This window comes from Pteronotus mesoamericanus, unplaced genomic scaffold (genome assembly GCF_021234165.1).
Source record: "Pteronotus mesoamericanus isolate MK-2021 breed Mesoamerican mustached bat unplaced genomic scaffold, CSHL_Meso_final scaffold_99, whole genome shotgun sequence".
NCBI classification, from domain to species: Eukaryota; Metazoa; Chordata; class Mammalia; order Chiroptera; family Mormoopidae; genus Pteronotus; species Pteronotus mesoamericanus.
In genome coordinates, this window is record NW_026555330.1 from 12954418 (window position 1) to 12973846 (window position 19429).

Below are 19429 nucleotides of genomic sequence, written 5' to 3' on the forward strand. Positions count from 1 at the left end.
TCACACGCTGCTGGTAGGAAGGGCAAACGGTGCGGCCCCTTCGGGAACAGTCTCATAGCTCCAGCAATGCTTTAATATAGTTGTGATATGACCCCGTAATTTCATTCCTAGGTACAGGCCCGGGGGAAACGAAAACATATGTTCACACAAAAACTTAGACACCAACTGTTACAGCAGCCTTGTTCTCAAAGGCCAAACGCAAAAACAACCCAAAGGTCTATCAATGAAAAGATAAACCAATATAAGGGATACACAAAATGCAGTGTACCCATGCAATGGAATATTTTTGACCATAAATGAAAAATAAAGTATTCACAAGTGCTGCAACTTGAATGAACTTTGAAAACATGTCAAGGAAGCCAGCCACAAAGATCATGTATTACATGATTCCATTAATATGAAATACTAGAATAGGCAGATCTGGGTGGGCAAATGGACAGAAAAGCAAATTAGTGGCCCCTTCGGCCTGAGGAGACAGGGGCAGGGTAGGGGGTGCTGGCCAAGAGCTGCGTGATGTAGTGCGGGGTTGTGTGGTGTGAACCTCCTCCCCGAGCCCCACAAGGGCGCCCGCCCACTGTCTGGGCCACTGCCCCGGGTGGGCAGGGGGGACGGGGGGACAGGGGAGGTGAGGCCTCGAGCTGTGGGCAAGGGTGGAAAGGGAGCCAGAGTCTCTACTGCAAATGGTTTAAAAATCCCACATGCCAGTGTGTAAGGAAACGGTTTACGTTTGTATGCATATAGGTGCTCATGTCTCCTGTTAAGATTCTTTACATGCCTAACTGTGTGTGCGTGCGTGCGTGTGTGTGTGTGTGTGTGTGAGACGCTCATTGTAGGGCTAATACCCCAATGATGAGTTCTGCATGTAATGTAACATGCATGACCTCCAACTTTACTCAAAGTCTGGAGCAATATTCATTTCTAAAAATCAGCGAATATTCAAATACCATAAGGTATTCAGTGTTCAAACACGGCCATAACATGCGTAGGAAGCCACTTTGTATGACCACTCTTACTAGGTCTAAGTCTGCAGAACGGAGTGAGTGTTGTGTGTCTTTTTCATTGCCATGGATCCTGAGCACCACACCTGAGCCTCACAGACAGCAGGCGCTTACTAAATAAATGGAAGAGTAAATCTGGTCAACACTGGGTATACTCAAAAAGAAAAGTTAGGTGTGAGTAGCGAAGATGATGTAAAAAAATACAAAACCAATTTTGCTAGAGGGAATACGGTTGTGTCGTGATAACTAATGAATAACTCAATAATTTAACTTTATTTTGGTCCCTTTGTTTTTTAAATTGTGGAAAACAATTGCTTAATTTCTAACAAACCAACTTTTGAACAGTTATCAATGTTAAAGGATAGTAAATCATTTTTTCTATTTATTCCAAATTCCTAGTAGCAAAGTGAATCATACTTCAGAGGAAACGATGGTGAAGTCGAGGTGAACGCAGCATGGACTTGACCTGAAGGGGGGAGTTCGCATTAGAACCCGCTTCGGAGGCCCGAGCTCCTTGTGGAGAAAGAACACGCCACAGCCCGTCCTTTCATATGAAACTTTTTATTAAAATTGAGTCTTTATAATATATTTAAAATGATATGTTCCACAGACAAATACTCAAGAAAAAATTTTTTCTATATTTCATTATTGGCATACAAATTTAGGAACATAAGTAAAACTAAGCTAAATATTTATACATATATATATATGTATGTGTGTGTGTGTGTGTGTGTGTGTGTGTGTATCTCCCAATTTATATCAGTGATCTGGAATACCTGAGTGTCAACTTGTTGGTTTTCCAGCTAGTGTGAAACGCCTCTCATCCACTTTGTCAAGGACACGGCCCATCTGGAAAGAAGGCTTTGGCTAGTGGGTGCTCCTCCCCAAGGCCACGGCCGTCTCCCACGGGGTCACGGGCTCTCCTCACAGGGCTCTTTGGAGGCGAGGTCGCTCTGGGACGTCAGGAAGGATTCCCAGGTAGCGAGGCACTGAGAAAGGAAACACACGGCACAAGCAGATGAGCAGCAGGTCACGGTCAGTGTCAACGGAAGGAAGTCCTCACGTGCCCGCCCCCCGGCGGCCTGCCCCGCTCCGCTCTGCCCCCAGCTTGCCAGACTCCTCGTCATCTTCGACCTGTTTTCATTCTTACTGAGCGAAACTACCGCTCAATAAGGGGAAAGCCTATGAAAGGTTAAAAGATTAGCATGGGTTCGCTGGCTGGAATGATGCGTTGGTGCCCCTCTGCTTGAGGGACAGAGAAAGAGATGGACCGTTTGGGTCCGAAGAGGCGGGTGTGCGGTGTGAGGCGTGGAGGCTCGGGCACGTGTAATCGGATCCAAATCCCACGACAGCAAGTGTGAGTCTGCACCAGTCAACGATCTCCATTAGTTTCTGCAGCTGTAAGGCAGGTTGGTGAGCGCTTACCTCCCGCTGATGCAATTGCTAGGAAAGTTAAACTTACACCCTCTGTATAAATCTCTAGGCGGAACGCCTAGTGCAAACCAAGTGCTCAAAAAGTGAGCAATTAGTATGTCATGACGTCCCGTGGGCATGAGGCGGTGAGACTTGGTCGTTAACGGGCCCCAGAAAGTGAAAAAGGGTCAGAAGACAGGGACGACGGTGAAGGCGTACGCACAGTGAGGTGGCCCACGCCGCGCTTTGCCCGGGGCTCATCGCCCCAGTAGCCCGGTCTCAGTCGTCCGCGTGACATTTATCCAGAGCAATCTGAATGGTCTGCGTGTTACACACAGAGGAAGAAAGGCAAGGATGACCGCATTTCTCATGCAAAGTAATGTGGGAAGACAATAAAGCAACGTTTTTAACATGGAAGAGGAAAAACACGGTCAGCCTAGAATACCCCTCAAAGACAAAGGTAGGACAAAGACATTTTCAGACTTGCCAAAGCTGCAGAATTTATCAGCAACAGACCAAACTAATTTTTTTTTAAGTCTCGAAGGCAGAAAAGAAATGAGCAGATAAAAAGAAGGATCCAAATGAAGGAATGAAGGGCCCTACGTATGGTAACTATGAGGTTACATACATACTACTTTTGTACTTAAATATATTTAAAATATGACTGGCTACCTAATTAATAATAGTAACAAAATCTTGTGAGGATTAGAATATATGACGAGTGAAATATATGACAAAAAGCGCATAAAGGCCAGGAGAAAGAAATGGAGCAATATAATGGCAGGTTCTTTAATGACAGGTAGGCTGCTTTCATATTACTTGAAAGCAGAATAGAAGATACATCCAATAAGCCTGAAAGTAACCGTTACGATAATAAAACAAAGACTTGTACCTGATAAACCAACAAAAGATCTAAAATGACATCATGGAAAATTGTCTATTAATCCAAAAGAAGGCATAACAAGGAAAGTGGGAGCAAAGAAGAAACAAATAAAAAATAAACAGCAAAATAATAGATTATGCAAGACGTCTCGATAAATTTAAAAACAGTCAAATCATATGAAGTTTATTCTCTGAACATAATAGAAATAAATTAGAAACCAGTAATAGGAAGATATCTGAAAAATCCCCAAATAGTTGAAATATAAGCAGGACACTTATAAATAACCCCCTGTATTAAAGAAGAAGTTAAAAGGGAATTTAGAAGTATTTTGAGCTGAATAAAAATGAAAACACAAAACAGGAAAATTGTGGGACGGCACCAACATGGTGCAGGGACTGCTGCTCGGCACTAAACGCCTACCTTGGAAAGGAAGGGAGGTCTCAAATAAATGACTTAAATGTCTGCCTCAAGAACTAAAAAAGAACAAATTAAACCCAAAGAAAGCAGGGGGAAAGAAACCCAGGAAAGATCAGAGTGGGAATCTACACAAGATAAAGGAGAATAATAAGAACTACCAAACCTCACTCCAGAGAAAACCAGAAAACCCAAATGAATTTGAATTTGGTGTTCAATATCTTCACACACACACGCACAACTCTAGGCCCAGTTGGCTTCACTGGTGAGTTCTATCAAATATTTTAAGGAAGAAATCGTATTAATCCCACACAATCCCTTCCAGAAAACTGAAGACACAAGGACACTCCCAAACTTGCCAAAACCAAAGATATTACAAGAAAACCACAAACCATTGCCCCTCATAAACGTTGCTGCAAAAAGCCAGACAAAATTTCAGCAAGTTAAATTTACACAAAGGACTAAACACCAGGACCCCATGGGCTGATCAGACTGAGCACGTGGATAGAAGCGGATTTCCCTCGCACCCCTGGGAAAGTCTCTGCTTCCACAAGGACCTCTGCCCTTTGAGGATGACTGAGCTACTCCACGCCAGGCATGCAGCCAGTACTCAGTAAGTGCAGATGACCACATGCGTGCCACTACAGCAGGTACTCAGTAAGTGCAGATGACCACATGCGTGCCAGGCATACAGCAGGTACTCAGTAAGTGCAGATGACCACATGCGTGCCAGGCATACAGCAGGTACTCAGAAAGGCAGGTGACTATGGAGAAGAATATACTGGTCATCAAAAAAGCTGCCTTTTTCAATCTGAATATTAATCCATGGACACGCTGGCGTCTATTGCTCTCTAAATTTGTTTTGCCAGAAAAGCCTGCCCGCCCGCCTGCCCCGGGCTGCTGACCAATGGATGGGGTTGCTCGGCCTACGAAGCTGAGGGTCTGGCCCTGCACCGGGCAGCTCCCGGTGTCCCTGGGCCTCTTTTGGAATCTTGGTTGCAAATTTTTTACTAAATAAATGTGAACTGCGCCTCCTGCCAATGTTTAATATTAAGCCATTATGCATTTATGCAGTTAATACATATAAATATATTTAAAAATAATAGACAATATCTAACACTTTTCAATCTCTTTACTTTCTTGCTTTTCTGAGCATGAAAAAACTAAGCAAAAAGAAATGGATTGTTTGTACTACATAGTAAAACAATTTAGTTCAGTAGCTACTGTGTCCACGACATTGATAATCAGAGGATATAAAGAATCATTAAAAGAAAAATCTAAAAACCTAATGTGAGATTTGTTTACCATTGTGAGTTATATTTTCAAAAAGGAATTTAGCTTCTCATTGTTTCCTATCAAGGAACTGATTTTTTTTCCCCCACTTTTAAATCTTCACAATTAGTGAAGTGAGCTGAAGTCTGTCAAGATCAGAGCGACACCCGAAAGCACTTGTATGATCATCGGAGAATCAGCCACAGGAACTCCGCTTGCAGATGAATCCGCACTGTTTTACTTGCTTCGATACGGGATGAAGTCAAGGGCCTGCACCTCACAGCTAAGAGAACGGGGACCCACAGGCACCAGCGGCCTCGCCCAGTGTCTCCGCCTCTCAGTGACGCTCAGCGGGCCAGTGAGTGTGCTGGCCCTGCTAGAACCTGCTCATGGAACTGCTAATGGAAACTTTCGTTTCACCCAAACAGACTCACAGGCACAGAACAGGCTGACAGCCACTGGGGGCCGGACGTTTGGGGGCTGGGCAAAAAGGGGAAGGGGTTCAGAAATGTAGACGGGTAGTTTCAGAGGAGTCATGGCGATGGAAGGCACAGCCTACAGAATACAGTCTATAACAACTGTGGTAACCATGCACGTACTGGGTGGTACCGGAAATATCGGGGGGGAACACTTTGTAACGTACGTGATTGTCTAACCACTAGGCTGGACACCTGGGACTGCTACAACATAATATTGAACGTGAACTGTAATTGTAAAATAAAATCAAAGGAAAAACAGAAAATTTAGTGTCATCCAAATTATCACATAAATCAAGTAAAATATTACCTCTATAGCTCTACGATAATAAAGTAAAACCACCATATATTTGTCTACAACAATACCTCTTATTATAAAGTGTGCCATAAGCCAAAGCTTACCATATTTATTTATTTATTCTTAGAGAGAATATTTTAGTTATTCATTCTTAGAGAGAGGGAAGAGGAGGGAGAAGGCAAGGGAGAGAAACATCGGTGTGAGAAACAGCTGTTGGTTGCCCCTCACAGCTGCCCAGCCGGGGACTGAACCCGCGACCCAGGCACATGCCCTGACCCGGAATCAAACTGGCGACCTTCCGCTTTGCAAGACGATATCCAGCCCACTGGCCACACCAGTCAGCGCCCATGTATTTGTTTTCAAACCAGAAATTTCCATAGTAAAGCAACAGTGGCGCTGCTTCTTGTTTTTCTCACTAATCTACGCACCTAGAAGGACCGTTTAGGCAGTGCCGTGGCTACTGCTTCTCTCTTAATAAACTAAACACGAGAGCCATGCCCGGATGGCCTCTAAGGACTTGAATGCTGTCCCCGGGGGTCTTGGGCACGGATGACATCGCTTTCATCTGAAGAAATACGGAAGCTCAAATACGTAAACTTCTTTCCCCGAAGCTGATCTCACTGCAAAAGGAACTCCCTTGTAAAAACAGCAGACCGTGCCTTAGACAAGGGCGAGGGACTGTGAAACATTTTAGGAATTGCTGTTCGCCACCTAACCCTAAGACTCAAATCAGTGAGGAAACCTTTCGGGAGCTGCGTGTTTTAAAATTACGGAAAGTAGTCCATCTCGAAAGAAGGTAGAGATGGCGCTGCTAGAAGGAAGCAACATCTAGTATTTTGCAACAGTTGACAATTACTCATAAATTTCATTTTTGGCAAAGTCTAAACTCAGCTTCTAAGAATCACCTGCCAAGGTATCAGTTTAGAAATAGCAGTAACTAAAAATAATGGGATTTGTGTATTTTTGTCTAAAATGTACTTTTACATATCTCTCAAGAATAGAAGTAATACATGTGCGTTTGTAAATACTGCCGATAATGAAAGGACTGCAAGAGTGAGCACAAAAAGACTCATTAGCTACAGACGCCATCTTGTGGTCATTTCTTTATTATTTTGCACTGGGTCTCACGCTCAAGATCTGCTACAGAGAGGAGCCCCACAGCTCACTTAGTCCGCCTCCCATTTTTACAGCAGGAAAGCTAGGCGCCCATAAGGTCTAATGCGATGAGAATCTTTATCGCAAGAATTCATCCACGGGCCAAAATCTGAATGTGTGTCTTTTCTACTCGCACTTTTTCTATATCATAGCGTGGTTTTTGCCTAACCACAGGCCAAGTACACCAAGTCTGCCCACTTTAGTACTGGACGCTTCGAACACAGAGCGTGTCTGTGTTGGGTTAGCCAGACTCCAGAAAACCGGAAGGACCCCGTCCGCCTTCGGATTTCTGGGCGATGACTGAGGTGCAGCTGCGATGTTTTAAAGCAGTTCGGGTGTTTTCTACTTTTGTTTTGCAAGAGTCGTGAGGGCCTTGTGCGGAGGGGCAGGGCGCGGAGGGGAAGGGAGGGGAGGCACGGGAGGAGCGTCGACCCCTCTACTTGACAGGTAAGGGGACTGGGTACAGAGAGGACATGGTTAAGATTTTGGGATGAGCCAGCGGCAGGCGTCCTGATACCCAACTTTAATTTTTTTTTTTAAATCAGTAAATCCATCTTCTTTCTTCAAGATCTTTCTCTCTTACAACACTCTGGTTTTAGTTCCCTTTTATTTATATTTGCCTCCATCTTTTAACTTACACTTTCACTCCCCTCGGTGGAGAACACGTGAATGAAATAAAAGTGAAGCACAGTGGTTCTGTCTGCTGCTCCCTCCACACGGTTTCCGTTGGGAGTTCGTTTTGCGTGTTTTAGCGGAGCTCCTCGTTCCCCTTCCCCTGCCTCCCCAAAGCCCGCCCGGGCCTCTCGGGGCGCCTGGGCCACAGGCGTGATCACACGGGGGCGGCCACGTCCGCTTCTTCGCCGGCGTCCCTCCTCCTGCTTTTAGAACTGGCCATTGTTCTTCATCGTAGTCCCTTTGAGAGTCTGTGACTTTGAAATTACCACGACCTTGTTGGTCATTCTTCAAAACCGCTTTCCAAAATTCTGGAAATACGACTGAGGATGGGCAGGGGTCCCTCCCTCTGCTCTTGCCTCCCACTGACGGTGTCTCTCAGGCACAGGACAGTCCCCTTGGGCCGGCTGGCACCAACTCTAGGGTCGCTAACCCTTCTTCCTCTTAATTCACAGAGGTCAGCACAAAGGCCAGAGTTTATCCGATGTGCTCACAGAATTTACACAACGGTCACAGCAGGCTGTGCGCCACTGAATTTAAAACAAGCAGTACTTTCACTAGGATTTCCCATTCCCCAACATGACGAGGAATACCTTTCTAAATAAAGACAACTGCACCTGAAGAGTCTCCAGGAGAGTCAGCGCCTGGCCATTCCTTCCTCCTAGAGGGACTGCTATGATTACTGTTTTTTACAAAATGTCTCTAGTTTTTAAATGGCCCGTAAATGACTCGGATTTTAGGAAAACAGGCTGGATTATTCATTTGGCTGGATCATGTATCCTTGTCACGTCTTCTTCCTTCATTTACCTTCCAGAAAACAGCGTCCACTGTAATTGTTTTTCTGCTTCCTAGGTTTCCCTGGAGATATGTATATTATATTGTTCAGTAGTGATAACACCTTTCTACTAAGTCTGTGTATTTCAGTTCAGGTAAATAAAACGAATTTAAATATTCTTCCACTAAAATTTTAATTTGCTGTAAAGCTATACTGGTCAAGTGAAAAATACACGTACTTCTTCTTCCCTAATAAACTGTAACCTCCTAGTGAAGAAGATTTAGGTTTGAATTTGGATGCTGCATAGTGCTTAGCACAGGGTTTTGGCGTTAACAGAATATTAAATGAATGACTTTACTCAAGGCAGCTGACATCTTAAATAAGACTACTAGCATCTGAAACGAAGTGACCTCTGACCTGGTTATTATGCAACCACGTGTTTCTGTGTTGAACAGAGCAAATCGTTTTTCTATAATTGTACTTAAATGCACCCCTGTAGGAGAAAAGGTTATGGGCACACAATACATTTCTTCTTTACTGGTCCATGTACATAGCTCAGTTGCTGCTGTTCTTGTTTGTTCTTAGCGTGCACACGTGGATCTCATGAGAAAAATAATGCGATGAGAAAAGGACCTCCATCCATGGACCAGTCTAAAGTAAACTGTGCAAAGGAATAAACTACATTGCTTTTAGTAGTATGTTCACTCAACAACAAACTGCTGTCTATGTCAAAAATTCACATTAGGGGTTCTTTTCACGGTTATGAGATTAAAATTAAACTTCCAAAGAGCCCATTCTTTCCATTGGTCCCATACCCGTCCTTTCGATTCTCTTCACCACCATCATAATCCTCATCGCTATCGCCAGCATCGGCAGCAAGAACAGGCGCTCTTTTGTCCCTGCTGGCGAACGACGGGAGACGCCCGTGCGCGCGCTCGAACACGCCGCATTCTATGGTTTCAGCGTTCCTTCGTATTATAGCAGGAAATCATTGTCTTTGGTTATCTGGGCACGAATAGGCTTTGAAATGATTCACTCGTGTTCAGCTGGCTTTGGAGTTTTATTGTTTTGCTAGTCTCATTTTCAAAAAATACCCAATAAAATTATTCTTAATTATTGGTCCTACAGGAGAGAATGGGAATAACCTCATTTTATAAAATACCTATTTCATATTTGGTGTCAGCCGTCTCCAATTAAATCCACACCTCTAAGCACATTTCAGTATGACAATAATTGGCTTCTGGTACAGACCGCCACCTTATATTTATAATCTGATCTTCCTCTATCACTTTGATATTTAAATTTAAAGTTATAAACCAGCTCTGACCATTTGACTTCATAAAAGTCAGTCCAAAGGCAAATGTTTATACTGCATTTCATCTATCACACTAGAACCAAACCCCTTTGGGGATTTATCTTTGCAAATGCTGATGAAAAAAAGAAATATTTCCATAAGAATGTGATTATACTTACAAAGGGAAGGGAAAGATTGCAGAACACTTCACTTCCCTGCGTATCTGAGATTCTCTGAAGTTAACCGGTCACAGCGCATCGTGATGGGGCCGGGCGCACGGCACAGTCTCTGTGCGCATGGGGAGGCCTTGATTTTGGGGCTCCAAACCCCTGATCATGCGTGGACCAGTGTGCCAATCACTTAGAACTTACTCGCTCACGAAAAAAGCCAGCAAAACAAGTGACCGGAGCTGTAGGTGTCTTCTGAAGTCACGGTAATGAACACCAAGGATTCCTGCAAATTCATACCTCCAAGATGCAGTGCACCTGATACACGCGTATATTCAGTAACATTTAGAAATATAATTCACTTGGAGGAAAGTGTAAAAACATACCGTACTGATATCAAATGCTATGAAGAATAAAATTTGCCATATGGCAATATGGCACATGAGGCTAATTTATTTCTAAGAAAACAGTATTTTGTATAAACGGAATTCAATCTGAGAATGACAGAAGTATGTATTTATGTGAGAGGTATAATCAAAACCAAGTATTTCTGTTGGAGTTCTAGGGAATGGCTGTGGATACTTCCTCTTAAAAAAAAAAAAGGTCCTCACTTAGAACAGCCTTGCAGATCTTATCATTTAAAGGAAAATACAGTAGGTGCACTTGTCCCATGATTTTTGTACCCTAAAACACTTATGTTTTATAATCATAATCAATTGCCATACATTACAAACTCTAATTGTCAAGGCATTTCCTTAGGAATGAGTCCGGCTGGTCGTCTGGACGGGCTCCGTGGCAAAGGGGAGGCGGAGCCTCTCCTGCGGACTTGAAGAGCTCAGTGGCGATGAAGCCTGAGGTGGTAAATGTGCTTTCTCCAACAGGAATATTTTAAATCACGTCAAAACCGGAGGTTTATGGGGAATCCTCTTCAGACACTTGGATTTACTTCAGGCTGTTCATGTAGAATAAGAAGTTAAGGGAGTTACAGGAAATGAGCACTCCAGTCCCTCCTATTACAGAAAATCACATGGCCATGTCCACCAGTCTGTGGCCACCATCCCGAAACCGCCGGTCAGTTCACGTCTCTGACTTCACCGCGGCAACTGGCAACTAGTTGCTAGTCCCCTAACTAGTCTCACCACGTCCCACTTTGCTCCACTCTGACCCGCAGGCAGGCAGTGATGTTTCTAGACGGTGGGTCTGAAAAACAGTATCACTCGCTTGCTGAATGGCACTTCCAGGGCGTTTCCCATATCCCTTAGAATGAAAACCGGCAGGGCAACGGGCAGGCCCTCTTCAGCCTCGTGGGGGTCAGGCACGCTGCCCGCTAATGACGGCACCTTGGCACAGAGAATGTTTCCAGCTGAAGGAGTTTGAGAGGCAGCGCAGGACGGCCGCTTGGATCTGCCCCACACTCCTCCCCGGAAGCAGCAGGTCCTAAACCCCTCGTGTGACAGGGCCCTCCCCCCACCCAGAGGTAAGGGGCAGCCTTCTCTCTGAGGACGAAGGGACCCCGAGCAGAAAGCAGGCCTGGCTAAGTCTCCCCCCGCTGATGGCCTCTCCCTCCGGACCCAGCATTACTGCATGTGCCACCGGCGCGTCACGAAACCTAGCGGAGAAACACCCGGGCCTGCGCCTGGAGTCTGCCTTTCCGTAGCGAGGCCCCGGTGTCACAGGGAACTTTGATCAGTCTGCATGCTTTCCTGTTCATCGATCTCTGCTGTTCGCTTTTCCCACCCAGCCGGAGGCCCTAAGAGGGTCGAGGAAAACTTTTCCTCCCCTCTAAGCCTCACTTTCCGACTCAACGCCGTCTTCGCCCCCTCGCCCTCCGGAAAAGAACCTCAGTTCTTCGCAGGGGTTCTCTCCCCCTGCCAGGCCCCTGCGCACGTGCCTTCTCTCCCATCTGTGCCACCGGCCAGCTACGCACATCCCCCGGGAGCCTCCCCGGTTCCTTCCACCTTAGGTCTGACCCGTGGCGCCTCTGCCCTGGAACCTGTTACCCTTTACTATCATCTTTGTTGCCATTGGCTCTTTTCCTCGCTGGCTGGCTGTCTCGCCCGCTCTAGTCTCCCCAGGAGCCAGCACGGAGCCTGTGGTCGTAGTGCTCAAGTGTGATGCTCAATGAATGAAAAATGTCAGTATCAGCTAGCTAACCTGTCAAGATATACAGTATTTTAGTTTATAGCACCTTTAAACTGACAAGCGCTATAGACTATAAAGCATATCGGTTTCATACGTTCATTAATTCAGCCAGGGATAAGGTTAAAAATGCATGTTCAACACACACCCTCTAAGAGAATGCTTAGAGTACGCTGCATGAAGAAAGCAATAGTATAAAATTCATTTAAAACAGTAACTGCTCTGGGGAACCGTTCCTAGAGCGGCCACGGAAGACGAGGCTGGGCGGACCGTGGCACAGAGGGGACGGTCCCTGGACGGACTGCTGCTCAGCGTGACCGCTGTGTCTGTCCTCACTTTGCGAGCCCTTCAGCGTCTAAGAAAGGGAGAGAAGGAAGGGAGGCAGGAGAAGCACTAGGAAGCCTTAATAAGCACTTGTAAGGAATTCAGATCCCTCCAGGACAAGAAACGGAGGGGAAAACAAGCTAGACCCAGGGTGGCACGTGGAACTCGGTGCCCCGAGGCCCTGGCGGCTTGTGTGGAAGGAGAAAGAAATCAGTCACCCCCACCCTTGTGTCAGTGGGCGGGGTCAGCGTCACTCTGCTGCCCCGCAAGACCATGGCATCGAGCCACCAGGAGCTCTCGAATGTGACACCTGTTTCCTTAATGCTCTCCCAACATAGGACAGACAGAAAGTGGGAGAGGAGATAACGTTTTAGATGAGGCAACACCCAAATCACTAATCACCTGTTCGTAATACCGGACGTTCTGCTCGGCCATGTCTGAAAACGCAGACTTGATGTCATTTCGCATGTTTTGTCCCCATCTTTCCCAGTCCGCTTTCAGCGCGTTGTTAGCGCATTCCATCTTGTCTTCAAGTTTTCCGATCTCCTCTGTAAGCTGAATCAGACACAAAGAGAGAGAAATTGATCTATAGATTCTGGCCTTTGGTGTGTTATGACTTCCCTAGAGATGGTGTCGTCCAACCTGAGGGCAAAGGGACCCATCCATCCGCCTGTCCAATTTCACGCAAGACAGTGGGCAACGGAGGCGGGTTCTACCTCCAGGCGTCCGACAGCTGCCCCACGCCCCTACGGCAGGCTCAGTGGGACGCTTCCTCCTGCGCTCACCTCACCCGCCAACCTCTGAAACGTAAGCCGTCAGTGTATTGTTTGGTATTTGGCATATTTATATTTATATAAATGCTTATATACTTATACATATTTCGCACCCACTTACATTTACTCACACGTTCAGCGTATATTTAGTACGTGTTTTTCTAGGACAGAACACAGGTGGGTAGGCTGATCGGCGCTCGTCGGGTTTAAGACAAGTCGCGTGTTAGACCATCCCCAGTTTAAGTCCCACCTCTGGCTTTTACGAGCTAAGGGACATTGGGTAGGACTCCCTGTTGAAGCCCTAGTGTCCTCATATAAAATGAGTGCTTATACAAAGGTAACTATCGCACAGGAATTTTTATAAAATTGCATGATCTAATGAACATGAGTTGATTTGCGCAGTGCCTGACGATGCCTCCTCAATGTTACCTTTTGTTATAGCTCCACCACCGCCGCCAAAACCACCGCCGCCAAAACCACCGCGGTCGCCTCTGCCTCCTTCACCACCACCACCACCATCATCATGATAAAACTGAAGCTGACTCCCCATCTGCCCCAGTAGTTTGGTCTCTGGAAATAAGCCATCCCTCTGCCAGGGTCTGGGTCTTGTGTCAACTTCTAGTGCTATTTCTTAACCTCTTCTCACCAGTGTGGAAAACGATGCATGTGCTTTAAGTATCTATGGCCAATTCTTGCCGTTTGTGTGGTTATCCCTGAGTACTTTTGCTTGCTTTTATCACTTCATCATTATCTTAGTTGGCAGAGAAGACATGAGGCATTTCCCCCCACACTGAACTGGCTCCCCAGGATTTCAGTGCTAGGAAGCTCTGATCATCAGCACACAGAACTCTACCTTTCCTAACAATATAGAAAAGCATATTATTAGATGTCCTTCCCTTTAGTTGACTCCAATGTCTGCACATTCCTTGGGACAGGAGCTGTGCTTTCAGAGGGTGCCGTCCAGCCTCTGAACATCTGCTGTCAGCAGAAGTTAACCCAAGTGGGAGCGGAAGACAGCACAGAAGCCTGGCCGTCCAAAGGCGCCCCTCCGACCACACAGCAGCCGTCGGTCACTCCAAAGGGGAGCTCAGCTCATGGTCTTCACCGGAAAATAGCAAGGAAAAGGCTGCTGAAAAGGATCAAAGCTCTCGTAACTCTTTTCACAAACACAGGAGGCTCTTAGGGCCTCTGTTGGTGGAAACAGGAGAAGCAAGCAACCTTTTTTATTCCCCAGTAAAATGTAATACTAGAGTAAGGAATAAGAGGTTGTAAGCGAGTGAAAAAAAGATGTATATTTAAGAGCAAGGCTAATGGGTCGTTTTGGCCTCAGTTATTACATAGAGTTAGAAATTAGCCCCACCATTAAATGAAAACCATTAATACGGAGCGCTCAGGCAAACAAGTGTCCCTGTCCGAAGGTGGGTCCCTACAATGGTCCCAGCAACAGCAGCTGGAGCAATGGCCACCTCGGAAGCCTGACATTATTTCATTTCATCAGCATAATAATGCTGCGAATCTGGTGGTATTAGCACAGCACTCTCACAAGCTGGGACGCCGCCTGCCCAGAGGAAGGACAGAAAGAGATCACGTGGCTGTCGGGGCAGGACAGAGGTTCCGTCCCCTCTGCCTGCGCAGGGGCAGGTCCTCCCTCCACACTGACGGAGCAGAGCCCAGCCTGCAGGGCGGGGCGGGGCGGGGGCGGCTCTCAAGGCCGAACTGATTCAGCTCTGACCTCTCGCACTCTGCAATCTGTGAGGTCTCAACTATGCGAAGACAAAGCAAACCCCAAGGCTGCCACGCAAAGAGGACCGTGGTCTGTATCCTAATGGCGGGAAAAATGAAAGTGGTCCAGTGGCTGGGAGGCTACTACCGACGGGGGGTGAGCGAGCCCTCGATTTATTATCCAGGTTTTTAATTTGGTGTTTTCATGCTTCAGTTGCCCTAGGATCCCTTCCAGGACAAAAAAAAAAAAAAAAAAAGTAGTGATGTGGCTCCTTTGAAAGTCGTTAGACTCGCTCCTATGAAGTGTCTGTTGTCCATGGTATTAATAAGTTGTTTTTGGCCCCTCCTCTTTAAAAAGTTCATCGTCACACTCCCTTCTAGGTCAGTGGCCTTAGAGCCTGGCTCCGAACTCCCCTACCAACAGCGTGACCTTAGACAAGGTCAGTTTCTCCAAGGGCGAAGTTTCCTCATCTGTAAGATGAGGAGAAAGGAAAAGAATCTACTCCATAGAATTGTTTTGAATAATGCGTGTGAGGCATTGTTAGCCCAGGTTACGTTGGAGGGACACTCTAGAGAGGTTATGAAAGGATTACTGATAGGGCCTTGTCGATGCCCTGGCATGGGACAGGTGAAATGCCTGCTCACTCACCTGTCCTATGTCAAGGAATCCCTACTGGGGACTTGCGTGAAAGAGGAGGACCAGGCACACAGAAACAAGGAGACGCATCTTTAGTAGCTCAGCAAGCTCCCCAACACTTCCCTCAGGACTTGGTGGCTGGACTGGACTATACGGCCAGGCTAGAAAGTCCATGCAATGCCGCTCGGTCATGTCTGTTTCCGAGTCGGGGGAGACAGAGCCAAATGGTCCAGAAAATACCTCCAGTTTAAGGAAGTGGGTTGCCACGTCATGTTGGTAAATTTTTCCACTGTAATCTAAGCAATATCAGTATCTTGACATTTATGGAATGATAAAATTATTCCCAACACTCCAAAGGTACTTTACGGGTATATGTCCTAGTAATTAAAACACTTGTCCAGCTGTCCAGGTTTTTTCCAAAAACCACAATATTCCAAACGTTCTCTTAGGCTTTAGTTTTTCTTACATCTCAGAGATTAGGGATCAGTTTTCAGAAGATATATTAGTTCATTCCATGACTGTTTGTTGAGCACTTACTATGTGCCAAGCACCATCCCACTCTGTGACATATTTTACTTCTTTTCTCTTTTAGTTGTTGTAAAATCCTCACTTGAGGATATGTTTACTGATCTTAGAGACAGAGGAACGGAGAGAGAGAAACATCGATGTAAGAGAGAAACATCAATCTGTTGCCTCCCATATGTGCCCTGACCAGGGATCAAACCCACAACCTTTTGGGGTCTCAGCGGTGTCCAACCCACAGCCTAGGGGCTGTATGAGGCCCAGCACAAAATTGTAAATTTACCTAAAACATTATGAGATCTTTTTGTGATTACGTGTCGCCATGTATTTAACGTGCGGCCCAAGACAACTCTTCTCTGTCCAGTGTGTCCCAGAGACGCCAAAAGGTTGGATGCCTGGTAGGGGACGATGCTCCAACCAGCCGAGCCAGCATTCCAGGACCTCGTCCAAGTTTTCACACTGATTTGGCAGAAGCAAATCTTACCATCAGGAAGCCCGCTCCACACTGAGACCGTGTCGCGGTGAGACCGGGCCATGTGTTTCTCAGCCTGGGATCCTGCGTCCCCCTGAACACCCCGGGACGGTCTGGACTGCCCAAAGCGGGACTAAACACGCCATCTTCTTAAGGACGCTTTGCAGACAGCATATAAAATATTTTTAAATGAACACAAACCTAAATACATTCATAGGAGAACTTTAAAATGTGAGCCCACGTCAGCCCCTGACGGGGTGGCTCCCTCCTCCTGCTGGGGTGCAGGTTCCAGCTTCCCTACTTCCAAGAAAGTACTCGTTTCTGGTAAAAATGTTGGCTCTACACACACCCTGAGAATACGCGTCAGAAGCAAACCCGCCCGCCCGCCGGCTAGAAGCCCTTGCCACGGCAATGCCGGGGGCGACCTCTGCCATGATCCCCACGGGTTTTGTCCAAGTCTCATTTATAAAAATGGCAGACGGAGACCACAGCTTCCCCACAGTCTACTTCTGCTGCAGCAGCAGCAGCTGCCCGACAGTAGGAGAACACAGACCACTTTTTCAGTCCCTGTCCTCTCTCCCTGCAACACAGCCGTCCGGCGGGGACTCCCTTCTCTCTCGAAGAAAGGACGCCTTCCGCCGCCTGTGTCATGGCCTCGCCTTCCCCACTGATCCCCAAGAGGGTCCTCGCCACCCCGGGACTGCGCCTGCTTACAAGTTCGGCAGGGGAGCCCGTGGGCAGCAGCGACACTCAGAGGCTCTCCCACGGGACGGGGTCCCGCGGCTCAACAGCGAAGAGGGTCTGTGCTCCAGTGCATCACAGGGAGCGTCTTCCTCCAGCCCAGCTCCTGGCAATCACCCAGATCAGTCCAGGGTGCAGAGGCACCCGGGGCTAGCATGGCCTTGATCCAAGAGCTGACATTTCTGGTATGAGCAACGGTACTTACAAATTATTTCCCCCGGCTTTTTGAGGTGTGATTGACAAATCTGCGGATGCTGGCTGCGTACCGCCTGACTGATGATGATTCATTTTTATCCGGAAACACAGATACAAAAGTCCTGGAAAACTGAGCAAGCCAAATCCAGCCGGGGCCACGTTGATTCTACCCCAGGGATCCACGGTTGGTTAAAACGAAAAAAACCTCCATGTGAATCACCCCGTTAAGTACATAATGGAGAAAATCATACAATTATATTAGTAGATATGGAAAACCATTCAGTGAAATCCAACATCCACTTATGCCTCTGCCTCTTATCACACAGAAGTAGATAAGAACTGCCTGAATCTGATTAAATAGATCTATGTAAAAATACATAAACATACTATGGCGAGCACCATTATTACTAATGGAAAAAATCCTGAAAGCATTGACTTTAGAACTTGGAATAATACAGGGATGTCCCATTGCAAATTACACTAGAATGCATCTTTTAGCCAGCTCAATAAGAAATGGAAAGTCCAGTGATTGAATAAATGAGACAAAACTATCATTATGCATCCATCACAGGATTTTTGAGATAATCCCAAAGAGTCTACAAATTATTAAAATTAAAAATAATTTAGAAGATTATTAGATATAAGATTAATATGCTAAAGTAAATTACATTTCTATACTCTGGCCAAAAATAAGAGCTAGAAAATTAAAATTCCCAAATATATAATTTATGATAAATAAAAACAGAAAAGAAGATAGGAATACATTTATCAAAAGATGTAGACCTTTTTTGAAAAATACATTTTGAAACTTTATTAAGAGGTATCAAAGAAGACAAATACATGGCTAGGTATCTGAAAAAAACTATTCTACTTTAATCTTCAGGCTAATTCTCTTTTAATTCCAGCTTAAATACCAGTTCCTCAGATAACCCTCCTGAGAACAGTATTTCTGTGCAAAATAGGTTGTTTTTGCTAGTTTCTATTTCACTCCACTGTTCATCTCCTCAACATTCATTAGAACTAGCAATTATTTTAGTTCTTTATCTATGCACTTTCCTGTTGGAAGGTAAGCTTTACTGTGAGGGGAGAGAGGTCCATGGCTTGCCACACATCCTCAGTGCTTACTCTAAATGGGAATTTGATACATGTCGGTGGAATGAATGAATAACTTTAGAAAAGTAAAATGTTAGGAATGAATCTAGGCTTTTTTCCCTACTGCCTGTACCTAACCCTAAAGGCACATATCACCAAATTTTTTGAGCAGAACAATACAGTTTGAGGACAATAGCTATTCTTACTTAAAAAAATCTTCATTGTGTTCTTTGTTAGATGGCTTCTCTATTATTCCCTTTTATGGAATAAAATCAACCGTTCAATCTATTTATTCAAATGCTAAAAATTTCTCCTCATAATCAGAAAAGCTGGGAAATTATCATTTCGAAAAGTTCTTGAAAATAATATACCTAAATAAAAAGATTTAGATTGCCACTCCATCAGAAGACAATAGAAAACTCAAGAATTCAATTCTAATCTGACAGCTACCTCTTCTTAACAAGCATTAATTAAATTGCAGGGGAGAGATAAGAGCTCTTAACAAGAAAATTATGTTATTTTGTGATTTGCGAGAGAGGTAAGATGTGTCTGAAGAAATGAGATGCTTGATTATACAACGCTGCTCAGGCATACATGTGATTGCTAAGTAGGACCTTTGTTATATACTTCACAATGCACACTTTTCTTGAGAAGTAGAAGCCCCTCCCCCTGAAACCCACAGTAGATTTTGTTATCGAAAGGGAACTTTGTGCAGTTAAATACAATGCACTTTCTAAAAATGACAAATTGAGTCATAAAATGCCACAAACGTCGGTGACACATCGCCTGTCAAATCAGCACCTCCAACGCCATTAACATCCCTCAAAGAAAGAATAATCACAATTTCCTGTAACCCTGGAGGCAACAGGAAGTCAATTATTTAAGCAGTCCCATTTTAGGACCTGCTCTCCTTTGAGTCCTCCGCACAACAGAGACACACATTTGACCAAACAGGATTCATTTCTTTGTAAGTGCTTCCATAAATCCTGTTAGTA

At 45.4% G+C, this 19429-nt stretch overlaps 1 protein-coding gene across 2 annotated transcripts in view; it reads right to left on the minus strand.

The window, feature by feature from the left end:
* Positions 1 to 1578: 1578 nt before the first annotated feature.
* Positions 1579 to 19429, minus strand: part of SNX7 (sorting nexin 7) — a 56420-nt gene continuing 38569 nt past the window's right edge. For both annotated transcript variants that reach the window (XM_054564798.1, XM_054564797.1), the window contains 2 exons: positions 12683 to 12835; positions 1579 to 1987 (listed from right to left, as the gene is read on the minus strand). In XM_054564798.1, coding sequence (XP_054420773.1) covers positions 1910 to 1987; positions 12683 to 12835 — 231 coding nt within the window. In that variant the 3' untranslated portion in view covers positions 1579 to 1909. The remainder of the gene's footprint in view (positions 1988 to 12682; positions 12836 to 19429) is intronic.